General features: G+C 52.8%; 1 protein-coding gene across 1 annotated transcript; it reads left to right on the forward strand.

Moving 5' to 3' along the window:
- Positions 1-2,056: 2,056 nt before the first annotated feature.
- Positions 2,057-13,089, forward strand: KXD1 (KxDL motif containing 1). The gene is made up of 5 exons (XM_017501308.2): positions 2,057-2,209; positions 6,760-6,881; positions 9,356-9,508; positions 10,975-11,021; positions 12,138-13,089. Exons 2-5 carry the CDS (start codon positions 6,781-6,783, stop codon positions 12,362-12,364), a joined length of 528 nt encoding a protein of 175 aa, XP_017356797.1. The 5' UTR covers positions 2,057-2,209; positions 6,760-6,780; the 3' UTR covers positions 12,365-13,089.
- The last annotated feature ends 988 nt before the right edge of the window (positions 13,090-14,077 follow it).

The raw sequence follows: 14,077 nt of genomic DNA on the forward strand, positions 1-14,077 counted from the left end.
AGGTGGCTGGGCCCGGTGGCTCATGCCTGTAATCCCATCACTTTGGGAGGCCGAGGCAGGCAGATCACCTGAGGTTAGGAGTTTGAGACCAGCCTGATGAACGTGGAGAAGCCCCGTCTCTACTGAAAATACAAAATTAGCCGGGCATGGTGGCACATGCCTGTAATCCCAGCTACTCGGAAGGTTGAGGCAGGAAAATTACTTGAACCTGGGAGGCAGAGGTTGCAGTGAGCCGAGATCGCATCACTGCACTCCAGCCTGGGCAACAAGAGCAAAACTTCATCTCGAAGAAGAAAGGACACAGGCATTTAAAGGGGCAGGAAAGGAAATAATCAATTATAACCCATAGAATAAAATAAATACAGTTCATACTGATTTTTTTTCTTTTTTTTGCCGGGGGGCTGTTTGTTTTTTGAGACTGGGTCTCACTCTGTTGCCCAGGCTGGAGTGGGATCCTGGCTCACTGCAACCTCTGCCTCCTGGGCTCAAGCAATCCTCCCAAGTCAGCCTCCTGAGCAGCGGTGACCACAGACCGGACCACGGGTCCATTTTTTTTTTTTTTTAATTGTAGCTCTGAGGCATTTTATTATTAAAAAACTTGGTACTCGTATACACAAACTAATGCGAACTTAAAATCCATCATACATTTTCTTCAATTTTTTAGCTTGATCTTCTAGTAAATCTTTGGCTTCATTGCCTTTGGCTGCCATCCCAGGCTGGAGTGCAGTGGTGTGCTCTCGGCTCACTGCAACCTCCGCCTCCCAGGTTCATGAGATTCTCCTGCCTCAGCCTCCCGAGTAGCCGGGATTGCAGGTGCACACCACCACATCTGGCTAATTTTTTGTGTTTTTAGTAGAGACAGGGTTTCATTATGTTGGTCAGACTGGTCTTGAACTCCTGACCTCTCCTTTCACAAAAAAGTTGAAATTGTATAAAAGAAAAAAAAAAAAAAGAACTCCTGACCTCGTGATCCGCTTGCCTGGGCCTCCCAAAATGCTGATATTACAGGCGTGAGCCACGGCGCCGGCGAGATCCTCTTTTTTTTGAGACAGTCTGCCTCTGTCACCCTGGCCTGAAGTGCAGTGGCACGAGAATGGCTGTAACCCGGGAGGTGGAGGTTGCAGTGAGCCGAGATTATGTCACTGAACTCCAGTGGGGCAACAGAGCGACTATGCCTCTAAAAAAAACCCCGAAAAACAGGCCGGGAGCAGTGGTTCACACCTGTAATCCCAGCACTTTGGAAGGCTTAGGCGGGTGGATCACCTCACGTCAGGAGTTCGAGACGAGCCTGGCCAACATGGTGAAACCCCTGTCTCTACTAAAAATACAAAAATTAGCCGGGTATGGTGGTGCGCGCCTGTAATCCGAGGCAGGAGAATCGCTTGAACCCAGGAGGCGGAGGTTGCAGTGAGCCAAGATCGCGCCACTGCACTTCAACTTGGGCAAAGAGCAAAACTTCATCTTAAAAACAAACAAACCAAACGAACAAACAAACAAAAATCATTAAGATCATGAAAGACCTGGAGAACCTGACACAAATGGTGGATTGGGTAAGAGACTAAGGAGACATGACTAAATGCAACTCCTTAGTTGCATTTGGAAATGCAAATGGAAATCCTTTTTCTTTTTTTCTTTTACTTTTTTAGAGACGGGGTTTCTCCATGTTAGTCAGGCTGGTTTTGAACTCCCAACCTCAGGTGATCCGCCCGCCTCGGCCTCCCAAAGTGCTGGGATTACATAGCTTGAGCCACCGCGCCCGTCCGGAAATCCTTTTTGTTATGAAGTTTCGCTCTTGTCTCTTAGACTGAAGTGCCGTAGCACGACCTCAGCTCATTGCTGATTCCCTGCCTGGAAAGCAGGACACCCGGGTCTGGCTTCGCCACAGACCACTGGAGCATCCCTCTGGGACCTCAGTCACACCATCTATAAGATGGGACTCTCCTTTCAGCGTCCCCTCTTCCGGGCTGTTTTGAAGCCGGGGTTTCGGAAAATACGCAGGCGCAAGCCGAACTGTTTGATTGGCTATTCATTGTGACCACCCGCGAGCTGAAGCTGCGTCTAAGCCCCGCCCCTTCCTGTCGTGACTCCAAGCACGCAAGGGGTTCCAGGGTACGTCGCCGCCACGCGCGCTCGCACGATCGGTGCGTGGTGACGTTGCGCCGGCGGGGGCGCCATCCCGGAAGCGCGAGCGAGGCCGCCAGATGTGCAGGTGCCGCCGCTACCGACGCCGGGGCCGAGTTTGGGGTGGGGCTGGGGACTTCAGGGCCGCGGGGAACCGGGCCGGGTCGGGCGCGGCCCCCGGGCTGCTGTGGGGTGGGGTGCGCCGCTGGCCACATCTGGTCACTCCTGCTGCGCACAGGCCTCAGTTTCCCCGTCTGCGCAATGGATACACATGCGGCGCCGCGGGCTGGATCTGGATCCGGATCATGTGTATAGGAATAGGAAGTGGGGCCGCCTGTGTTCTGGATGTGCCGTGTAACCTGGAGCTGGGCGTTGCCCGGCTTGTGCCTCAGTTTCCCCGCATTGTAGGTGACGGGGCGTGAGGGGAAATTTGAGCTCCTCCCCACTTGGGGTTTTTCAGAGCTTGGATGGCGGAGTTAAATTATGTTAAATAATCTGGATAGAACCGTGGTGCTGCTCTGCCTCTCCGTGTGAGTTTTGGCAACTGCTCCCACCCTTGTGAGCCTCAGTTTCTCTCGGAGATGATTGCGTCTGCCTCGTAACGGTGATTGAGGATTAAATGAAGTGCTCTACAAGTGTTTGCCCATAATATATTCTTAGAAGCCCCTGGGATGCTCTCTAAATGTTGACTCCTGGGCCCTGTCCCGGTACTCCTTCACACTCCTCTTGGAGAAACAGCCTGTTCTGAGCTCCACTCGTCACCGTTGGTTTCTGAGATCTTCATTCCACCCTTTTCCCATTTTATGGTTGAAAAAACGATTCAGAAGGGTGAAGTGGCTCTCCCAAGGTCAAACAGCCTACATTTCTTCAATAAATCTACATTTGGACTTGGGATCAGAGCCCTTGCTGGGTCAATTTCACTATGTGGGCCAGACTAGCAGTAATCAGGGAAGGCTTCATGGGAGAGGAAACTGCAGGGGGAACAAGAGGGAGGTGCTATAAATCAGCCCTCACATCTGGGAGTCAGAGACAGGAAACAGTCCTGTTTTGAAGTAGGAGTGTGTCCCAGAAGGTCCCAATAACTGTGTCCCGCTGGCACTAGCTATAGTCCTCTCCAGGTGTCTTTTTTTTTTTTTTTTTTGAGACAGAGTCTTGCTCTGTCGCCAGGTGCCAGGCTGGAGGGCAATGGCGCAATCTTGGCTCACTGCAACCTCCGCCTCCCAGGTTCAAGCAATTCCCCTGCCTCAGCCTCCTGAGTAGCTGGGACTACAGGCACACGCCACCATGCCCAGCTAATTTTTGTATTTTTAGTAGAGACGGGGTTTCACCATGTTGGCCAGCATGGTCCCAATCTCTTGACCTCGTGATCCGCCCGCCTCGGCCTCCCAAAGTGCTGGGATTACAGGCGTGAGCTACTGCTCTAGACCTTTTTTTTTTTTTTTTTCTTTTTAAATTGAGATGGAGTCTCCCTTTGTGGCCCAGGCTGGAATGCAGTGACTTGATCTCGGCTCACTGCAACCTCTGTTTCCAGAGTTCAAGCGATTCTCCTGCCTCAGCCTCCTGAGTTGCTGGGACTATAGGTGCCCGCCATCATGCCTGGCTAATTTTTGTATTTTTAGTAGAGATGGGAGTTTTACCATGTTGGCCAGGCTGGTCTTTAACTCCTGACCTCAGGTGCTCTGCCAGCCTCAGCCTCCCAAAGTGCTGGGATTACAGGCGTGAGCACCCAGTCCAGGTATCCTCTTTATATAAGAGCATGCTTCTTTGGGAATGTGGTAACTGTCGGTGTCTCTGCCTGGCATGTCATAGGAGTTCAATAACCATAGTAAATTATTAGAGGGAGGGTGTTTCACCAGGTGTGGCATCGTATTTCTAGAAGGTGCTGCAAACCACTGGCCAGCCAGATTCAGATCACAAAGAGATACCCTTGGCCTCCATGATATTTTGGAAAAAAGTATTCATTGCTAACATTTGTCAATGAGGCAATTTCCTAGGGAAAAAAAGCCCTTCAGAGGTCGTGCAGAAATCAGCTGCTAGAAGCCACTGCCCTGTCACTGCTAGATATTGTGCACCTGTTAAGATTCACACCTTTGTGAGACCTCTGGGCTGTGGACATTTGTTGTGATTTAGGTTCACTGGCTGCATTGTGACAGTGGCCCAGTTCCTCAGTGTCCCTGAGCTTCCATTTTCTCATCTATAAATAAGGATAACAGTTAGTATGTATGAGCTTGATGCTTTGTTTGGCATGAAGTAGGTGCTGAATAAATGGGAGAGTAGATTAAATGAGCTCTGAAACCCTTTATTTTTGGGGGGAATGGAATCTCACTCTGTTGCCCAGGCTGGAGTGCAATGGTGTGGTCTCGGCTCACTGCAACCTCCGCCTCCTGGGTTCAAGTGATTTTCCTGCCTCAGCCTCCTGAGCAGCCTGGATTACAGGCGCCTGCCAGCACACCCAGCTAATTTTTGTATTTTTAGTAGAGACGGGGTTTCACCACATTGGCCAAGCTGGTCTTGAACGCCTGACCTTGCCTCAGCCTCCCAAAGTGATGGGATTATAGGCGTTAGCTACTGTGCCTGGCCAACTTTTTTTTTTTTTTTTTTTGAGACCGAGTCTCTCACTTGCCTAGGCTGGAGTGCAGTGGTGCAGTCTCGGATCACTGCAACCTCTGCCTACTAGGTTCAAGCAATTCTCCTCCCTCAGTCTCAGCTCCTCTCCTCTGCCCTCAGCCTCTCCTCTCATGCTTCAGCCTACCTGAGTAACTGGGAGTACAGGTGCCCGCCACCATGTCCGGCTAATTTTTATTTTTTGAGATAGAGTCTTGTTCTGTCACCAGGCTGGAATGCAGTGGCACAACCTCGGCTCACTGCAGCCTCCGACTCCCTGGTTCAAGTGATTCTGCCTCAGCCTCCCAAGTAGCTGGGATTACAGACACATGCCACCACGCCCAGCTAATTTTTGTATTTTTAGTAGAGACAGCATTTCACCATATTCGCCAGGATGGTCTTGATCTCTTGACCTCGCGATCCACCCGCCTCGGCCTCCCAAAGGATTGGGATTACAGGGGTGAGCCACCATGCCTGGCCACACCTGGCTAATTTTTTTTTTTTTTTGTATTTTTAGTAGATATGGGGTTTCACCATGTTGGCCAGGCTGTTTGGAACTCCTGACCTCAAGCAGTCCACCATTGTCAGCCTCCCAAAGTGCTGGAATTACAGGCATGAGCCACCGTGCCTGGCCTCTGAAAGCCTTTCTGAGTCAGTAGAAGTGGGTCTCTCTGTTTCTTGGCTATTGAAGTGTGAGCCTCAGAGGCAAGCTACATCAAGAGCCTGGATTCTTCCTGAACTCCCTAGGAGGGTCAGTGCTGTAGCCCCTCCTATCCTGCTTGCTCCTGGGAGCCCCTGCCTGCCATCACGTTCATCTGTGTGCCTGCGAAACCGGGAACTGCACAACCATCTGGGTTGCTGGGGCCCACAGCTTGGCTGTGAATGCCTGCAATTCTTGGCTTTAATTTGCTAATAAAAGTGTCATGTCAGAGCTGTTTGAAAAGCTCTGTTGGCCTTCCCCACAACAAGATTCTGGCAGTGCCTTGCTGTGAGCCAGACTCTGGGTCAGACTCTGGTGACAGACACGCCTCTGCTCTTTTGGAACTTACGTTGTGCGGGGTGACAAGCAAAGGTGTCACCTGATCCTAGGATAATTTCATGAAGAGGTGAACCAGTGAAGCAGTTAAAACTGCCTGGGTACGGTGGCTCATGCCTGTAATCCCAGCACTTTGGGAGGCCGAGGCAAGAGGGTTGTGTGAGCCTAGGAATTTAAGACCAGCCTAGGCAACATAGTGAGACCTCGTCTCTTAACAAAGAAAAATAAAGTAAAGTAGGCTGGGCGCAGTGGCTCAGCACTTTGGGAGGCTGAGGTGGGTGGATCACCTGAGGTCAGGAGTTCAAGACCAGACTGGTCAACATGGTGAAACCCTGTCTCTACTAAAAATACAAAAATTAGCCAGGCATGGTGGTGGGTGTCTGTAATCCCAGCTACTCGGGAGGTTGAGGCAGGAGAATCGCTTGAACCTGGGAGGCAGAGGTTGCAGTGAGCTGAGATCAGGCCATTGCACTCCGGTCTGGGTGACAAGGGCAAAACTCCATCTCAAAAACCAAACCAAACCAAAACAAAACCAAACCAAGATAAAGTAGTAAGAGAAGTGGTAAGAGTGACCGGAATAGGGGTAGTCCACAAAGACCTCTTGGGAGAGGAGACACTGGAGGCAATGATTTGCGGCGGCAGCCATGCACGTTGAGCTTGTGAGGACAGCAGGTATAAAGCAGGGGATGAGAGAGGAAGCTGGCAGTTCTGTGCGGGTGAAAGGTGCCTGTGGCCTTGGGCTCGTGGAAGTGGGAGGCGATGGGATTCTAAAGTGTTTGGGTGACGTTTCCAAATACAACCTCTCTTAGTTTGCCCAATACCTCCACATTGCTGGGGTGGCAAACTTAAGGTTCAGGTGGCATGACCGAGCCAGGGTCACGCGTCCGCGCTGTAGGATACCACGTGTGGGTTAGATCCCAGCCCATAAGGGTCCCGGCCTGGCTTGGTCCCACCTCCCCGGTGACGGGTGCAGACCATGCTTTGCTTGCATGTTTCAGGCAGCGGAGGAGGAGGAAGAGATGGACCTCCCGGAATCGGCCTCAAGGGTCTTCTGCGGCCGCATCCTGAGCATGGTGAACACAGATGACGTCAACGCCATCATCCTGGCCCAGAAGAACATGTGAGTGGTGGCCGGGGGACTTGCGCGTGGGAAGGAATCCACGGGCTCGCCAACATTTTTGTCTTGCCTGCCCCTACCCGGGGCCCACACTGGTGATAAAACGAAGGAAATGAGCAAGTCTGCGGCTGGCTCCAAAGTAAATTCCTTCCCGGCCTGGAGGCGAGGCCTTGGCACAGGAAGCAGGGCTTTGGGGAGGTTTTGCAGCTGTGGATGGCTGGGCGGGGGCCGCAGGGGCTCCTGTCCTAAGGCCTAGGGTAGGGATGGTTGAGGGACCAGGGGGCCATATGTGGGGGGTTTTTTTGGGTTTCATTTTTTTTTTTTGAGACAGAGATGCACACTGGTTGCCCAGGCTGGAGTGAAGTGGCGCCATCTTGGCTCACTATAAACTCCGCCTCCCCGGTTCAAGCGATTCTCCTGCCTCAGCCTCCTGAGTAGCTGGGATTACAGGCGTGTATCATCATGCCCAGCTAATTTTTGTATTTTTAGTAGAGATGGGGTTTCTCCATGTTGGCCAGGCTGGTCTTGAACTCCTGACCTCAAGTGATCCACGCGCCTCTGCCTTCCAAAGGGCCGGGATGCCAGGCGTGAGCCACCACGCCCGGCCTTTACGCGGGTTTTAAGGAGCTGGTGTGCTGACTTCCTGCGGAAGGAGTGGCCTGCCAGAGCCCACGCTGTGTTTGCGCAATGCCCACATCTCTTGGAGGGGATATAAAGGCCTCTTGTCCTCACTGGGGTTTGGTGCTGTGGCCGCTGAAACCTTGCCTAATTCAGGCCTGCCCTGTGGGGAAGAAAGGCTGATACCAAGTCCGTCCAACCCTGGGCCTGTCCAACCCTTTGAATGCTGCCCAACACAAATTTCTAAACTTTCTTCAAACATTACGAGATTTTTTGTGATTTTTTTTTTCTCTTTCTTTCTTAAACAATCTTTTATTTATTTATTATTTTGAGATGGAGCCTCACTCTTGTTGCCCAGGCTGGAGTGCAGTGGTGCAGCCTCGGCTCCCTGCAACCTCCACCTCCCAGGTTCAAGCGACTCTCCTGCCTCAGCCTCCCAAGTAGCTGGGATTACAGGCGTGCGCCACCATGCCCAGCTGATTTTTTGTATTTAGTAGAGACGGGGTTTTACCATATTGGTTAGGCTGGTCTTGAACTCCTGACCTCAGGTGATCCGCCCGCCTCGGCCTCCCAACATGCTGGGATTACAGGCATGAGCCACCGTGCCCGGCCTTCTTTTTTTTTTCTTAGCTCATAAGCTGTCTATTGTTAGTGTATTTTATGTGTGGCCCAAAACAATTCTTCCAACATGGGCCAGGGAAATGAAAAGACTGGACGCCACTGGGCTGATACAGTCTTGGAGTGGAAGCATAGCCTCCCACAGCTCCGTTTTTGTGTCTCTGAGCCAGAGGCTCTTCCCAGCCTCCATGACACAGCACACACCTGATTTCCTTACCGTTTCTCTGAGGCCCAGAGCGGCTGGCTCTGAGGCTCCACAGTATCTGTCTCTCTCCTGGTTTCTTTCTTTACTTTTTTTTTTAAACAGACTCTCGCTCTGTTGCCCAGACTGGAGTGCAGTGGTGCAATCTCTGCTCACTGCAACGTCTGCCTCCTGGGTTCAAGTGATTCTCCTGCCTCAGTCTCCTGAGTAGCTGGGATTACAGGCACCTGCCACCATGCCTGGCTGATTTTATTTTTAGTAGAGATGGGGTTTCACCATGTTGGCTAGACCTCAAGTGATTTGCCTGCCTCGACCTCCCAAAGTGCTGGTGTGCTGGTCTCCTGTTTCTTTTTTTTTTTTTTGAGACGGAGTCTCTCACTGTTGCCCAGGCTGTAGTGCAGTGGCATGATCTTGGCTCACTGCAATCTCCGCCTCCTGGGTTCAAGCAGTTGTCCCACCTCAGCCTCCCGAGCAGCTGGGACTGCAGGTGTGTGCGTGTGCGCGCCACCATGCCCAGCTAATTTTTTTTGTATTTTTAGTAGAGATGGAGTTTCACCACGTTGGCCAGGATGGTCTCGATCTCCTGACCTCGTGATCCGTTTGCCTCGGCCTCCCCAAGTGTTGGGATTATAGGCGTGAGCCACTGAGCCCAGTCTCCTGTTTCTTTAGGTCAGATTCAGACCTGGCTCTGGGGAACTTCCAGACTGAGGGGAGACAAAGCCAGGGACAGACCCTCCTGTCCCTATGGTGTCAGGGATGGGCCAGAGGAACAACCTGGGGCTAGTGGAGTTAAAGAGAGTATGATTGAAGGAAGAAGTAGACAAAGCTACATGAGAAGGACACACCTGAGTAGGGTTTTGAAAGTTGAATAGGAGTTTGCTAAGTGGCTCAATGAGTAGGTAGAACTCTGCAGGATAAGCGAACAGCCCATGCAAAGGTTGTGAAGCAGGCAAGGGCTTGGCGTGAACAGTCAGTCGGGCCAGGTTGGGCAGGGTCCTGAAGCTGGGCAGAGGAGCTCATGCCCTCTCTCCACCCTCAGGCTGGACCGCTTTGAGAAGACCAATGAGATGCTGCTGAACTTCAATAACCTGTCCAGCGCCCGCCTGCAGCAGATGAGCGAGCGCTTCCTGCACCACACGAGGACGCTGGTAGAGATGAAACGGGACCTGGACAGCATCTTCCGCCGGATCAGGTGGGTGCTCAGCCCCACCCCGGGGCCCCAGCTGACCTCTGCCTCCATCTCCCTATCTGAGCCTCAGTTTCCTTCACATACCAGGGTAAAGGGGAGATTTCTGTTTGTTTTACAAGGCTTCATAGCGCACTTAAGTGTCTGGAACCGTTCCAGCCCTGGGATAAAATCTTGAAGTAAGTTTATTGATTGATTAATTGATTGAGACAGAGTCTTGATCTGTGGACCCAGCTGGAGTACAGTGACGTGATCGTAGCTGACTGCAACCTCTGCCTCCTGGGTTCAAGTGATTCTTGTACCTCAGCCTCTCAAGTAGCTAGAATTACAGGTGTGCCCCACCATGCCCTGCTAATTTTTTTTTTTTTTTTGAGATAGAATCTCTGCTCTGTCGCCAAGGCTGGAGTGCAGTGGCACAATCTCAGCTCATTGCAACCTCCACCTCCTGGGTTCAAGCAGTTCTCCTGCCTCAGCCTCCCAAGTAGCTGGGACTACAGGCACATGCCACCACCACGCCCAGCTGATCTTTTGTATTTTAGTAGAGATGGATTTCACTGTGTTGCCCAGGCTGGTCTTGAACTTCTGATCTCAGGCATCCACCTGCCTCCACCTCCCAAAGTGCTGGGATTACTTGTGTGAGCCATTGCGCCCGGCCTAATTTATGTATTTTTTTAATAGAGAAAGGGTTTTACCATGTCGGCCAGGCTCATCTGTAACTCCTGACCTCAGGTGATCTATCTACCTCGACCTCCCAAAGTGCTGAGATTAGAGGTGTGAGCCATTACGCCCAACCTCAAAGTTTATTTAGTTTTCAAAAATGTAACATAGTGCTAGACACATAATGAAAAGGCAGGAATGGCTGGGCGCAGTGGCTCATGCCTGTAATCCTAGCACTTTGGGAGGCCAAGGTGGGCGATCATAAGGTCAGGAATTCGAGACCAGCCTGACCAACATAGTGAAACCCCATCTCTACTAAAAATACAAACATTAGCTGGGTGGGGTGGTGCACACCTGTAATCCCAGCTACTTGGGAGGCTGAGGCAGGAGAATTGCTTGAACCTGGGAGGCGGAGGTTTCAGTGAGCTGAGATTGCACAACTACACTCCAGCCTGGGCAACAGAGGGGGTCTCCGGCTCAAAAAAAAAAAAAAAAGCTATCTGAGTAGCGGAGGCTGCATATAAGAAGAGGCCCTGCAGGGGCAGCCCCCAGCCAGTGCCTACGCTCAGAACACCGAGACTCTAACTTGTTGGGGGTTGGGGCCTACACTGGGGCTGGAGGCCGGCTGGGGGCGACAGCCAGGGCCGTCGCTGCTAGGCCGAGCACCTAGAGAGAGTGAAGATATGAGGTGATGAACAGTGTGGGGGTTCTCACTCCCGACTCCCCTTGCCCTCAGCCGGCAGCAGGGGCTTTTGGCCGGCACCAAGCCCGGCCTGCTCAGCAGGTTAAGCCCATGTGCCTTCTCTCCCCTGCAGGACGCTGAAAGGGAAACTGGCCCGGCAGCACCCAGAGGCCTTCAGCCGTAAGTGTCGCCAGGGCTCCTGCACCCGAGCACATCGCGCTCTCCGCCGAGGGCGAGCTTCTGGAAGGCCACCTTGGGGGCTGATATTGAGACCAGGCTGTAATGAGCAGTGGGCCTAGGGAGACCTGGGGCGGGGGCGGGGGTGGGGGTGCTGGGTTGGTCCTCTCGGCAGCTTGCAGAGTGGGCGCTAGGACTGGCGTCCGTGCCCTGTGGGTAAGCCGCATGGGGGACTGTGGATAAGCAGCATGACAATCCTTGTCCCTGTGGGCACTGTGAGCCCCTATGAGCCTGCCATGAGGTAGGGGCTGTGAGTATCCTCATTTCATGGAGAGGGAAACTGAGGCCCAGAGGGGCAGGACTCGAGTTCCCATCTATCTGGTTAGAGAGCTGACGTGTTCTCTGGGGTACCATTCCATGTTGCCACCACCTTAAAGGGCTCTGCAGGCTGAGCCTTGGTTTACCCATCTGTTGAAAAGGCCGACAGCTCTCCATCCCAGGGTCTCCAGCAGCAGCTTACAGAGCAGGGAGCTGGGCTGAGGGGAGGTCAGGACCTGGCCCTGGTAGCACTGAGCCAGGTTCGCCCTCAGGGCTCCTATAGGCCCATCCCCAGAGCCTGTGCTGTGTCCCTTCCTCACCTCACCTCGAGGCTCTTCCCTGCCTGGGCCTCAGTTCCCTCCTCTGTAAAATGGGCTAAGTTGGCAGGGCACGGTGGGTCACGCCTGTAATCCCATCACTTTGGGAGGCTGAGGCAGGGGGATCACCTAAGGTTGGGAGTTTGAGACCAGCCTGACCGACATGGGGAAACCTCGTCTCTATTAAAAATACAAAATTAGCCAGGCATGGTGGCACACGCCTGTAATCCCAGCTACTCGGGAGGCTGAGGCAGGAGAATTGCTTGAACGTGGGAGGTGGACATTGCGGTGAGCTGAGATGGTGCCACTGCACTCCAGCCTGGGTGACAAGAGCAAAACTGCATCCTCCCCCCCCCAAAAAAAAAATGGGCCAAGTCATACCCCCATGGGATGGAGGAGCCATCAGGGGTCACACGGACAGTAAGTCCTATGTCACAGTGTTTGGCAAGGCGACAGAACCAACTCTTGGGCCTCCTTCCCCCAGACATCCCGGAGGCATCTTTCCTGGAGGATGAGGATGAAGACCCCATCCCACCCAGCACCACGACCACCATCGCCACCTCAGAGCAGAGCACGGACTCCTGTGACACCAGCCCTGACACCGTCTCACCCTCCCTGAGCCCCGGCTTCGAGGACCTGTCCCATGTCCGGCCCGGTTCCCCAGCCATCAATGGGCGCAGCCAGACAGATGACGAGGAGATGGGCGAGTAGCCCTGCTGCCTGGTGCCTTGAGGGTCTCAGGGCAGCGGCATACAAGGTGGCAGCAGGTGACCCTGCCTTGTTCTGTCACCCAGGGTGCCTTTGCTGCCCCATTCTGTCACCCAGGGCTCCCAGGGGGACAGGGCTCTCTTGAAGGGGGTGGATTGCTGAGGGAGGTCTTTCATTCTGGCTCCCTCCTTCCTCAGAACACATCTCCTCTGCAAGACTCCTCTGCCATGCCAGGGCATGCCCATCCCAGCAGGAGTTGCGGGGCTGGGCATGGGAATTTTTCCAGAGCTGAGCCTCACGTTTGCTCTGAATAATGCTTAAAAAGGTTCCCAGAGACCAGAGCCAGATGTCCCCCACCTCTGGTCAGGACCTCCTTGAGGCGCACAAGCACGGTCTCGTGTGAGTTCACCCCCGCTCACCCCTACACCCGCTAATTCTGCTTTTCCTGCCCTTTCCTCTGTAAAAGTATCAAATACTTTCTCCTCGGTATCTCAAGGAGGTTTCTGAGATAGGTCGAAGGCTCAAGACGAAGGCTGGCGGGCCGTCCATTCAGCCCTGAGTGTGCTGAGGCCTGTTTCTGGGAACAGAGGTGTGGAACTTGAGGGCCTCCATGGAGCAAACCGAGCCACTCGGGAAAGAATTTAATGGGATATTTTTGTACCCGATGTTTACAGATGCTGTTGGGAAGTCATCAATAAAAAGACACCATTACTAAAAAGGGAAAAGTACCCCTAGCGGTGGTGGCTTCTTCCATCCTTAGGCCAAGCAACCCAGAAGGTGGGCAAGTGCTGGATGTCGGGCTGGGAACCCTGCTGGAGGGAGGTGCAGACAGTCAGTCACCACAGAGCTAGAAAGAGACCTGGCCCTTTTTTGGAACCCCCCCTGGTGGGAGCTGTCACAGCCCAAGTTGCCATCACCAGCTAGGTCTTCCCGCATGCGGCCCTCAGTGTTGACGGTCCTACTGTTCCCACTCTCCTTTCATAATTCCTCCTCCAGAGCTCAACACTCCTCCCGATCAGGAAGCCACACAGGATCCCATTCCCCATCAGACACACTCCCAGGGTTACCTCATCTTCTGAGTACTTAGAAATTAAGTTGTTTCGGCCGGGTGTGGTGGTGCATGCCTGTAATTCCAGCACATCGAGAGGCTGAGGCAGGCGGATCACCTGAGGTCAGGAGTTCGAGACCAGCCTGCCCAACATGGTGAAACCCCGACTCTACTAAAAATGCAAAAACTAGCTGGGTGTGGTGGTGCACACCTGTAATCCGGAGGCTGAGGCAGGAGAATCACTTGAACCCGGGAGGCAGAGGTTGCAGTGAGCTGAGATCACGTCATTGCGCTACAGTCTGGGCAATAAGAGTGAAACTCCGTCTCAGGAAAAAAAAATGTTCATAAAGTCATCTTCTCAGACATTGGAGGGTATACTTTTGCCTGGTATGGTAGTGCCTGCAAACATTCAAGGAAATAAACAGGTACCCCTGCCAAGCCTACAGGTAACTTCTCATTGCTGCCATGTTCGCTATACTCAGACTTCTCTTTTTTTTGAGACAGCATCTCCGTTACCCAGGCTGGATTGCAGTGGCCTGATCATGGCTCACTGCAAACTCAAACCCCTGTGTTCAGGCATTCCTCCCGCCTCCCAAGTAGCTGAGACTACAGGTGTGCGCCACCACACCTGGATAAATTTTAAAAACGGGTTTTTTTTTTTTTTTTTT

The sequence above is a fragment of the Cebus imitator genome, unplaced genomic scaffold, assembly GCF_001604975.1.
Source record: "Cebus imitator isolate Cc_AM_T3 unplaced genomic scaffold, Cebus_imitator-1.0 Scaffold280, whole genome shotgun sequence".
In the NCBI taxonomy this organism is placed as follows: Eukaryota; Metazoa; Chordata; class Mammalia; order Primates; family Cebidae; genus Cebus; species Cebus imitator.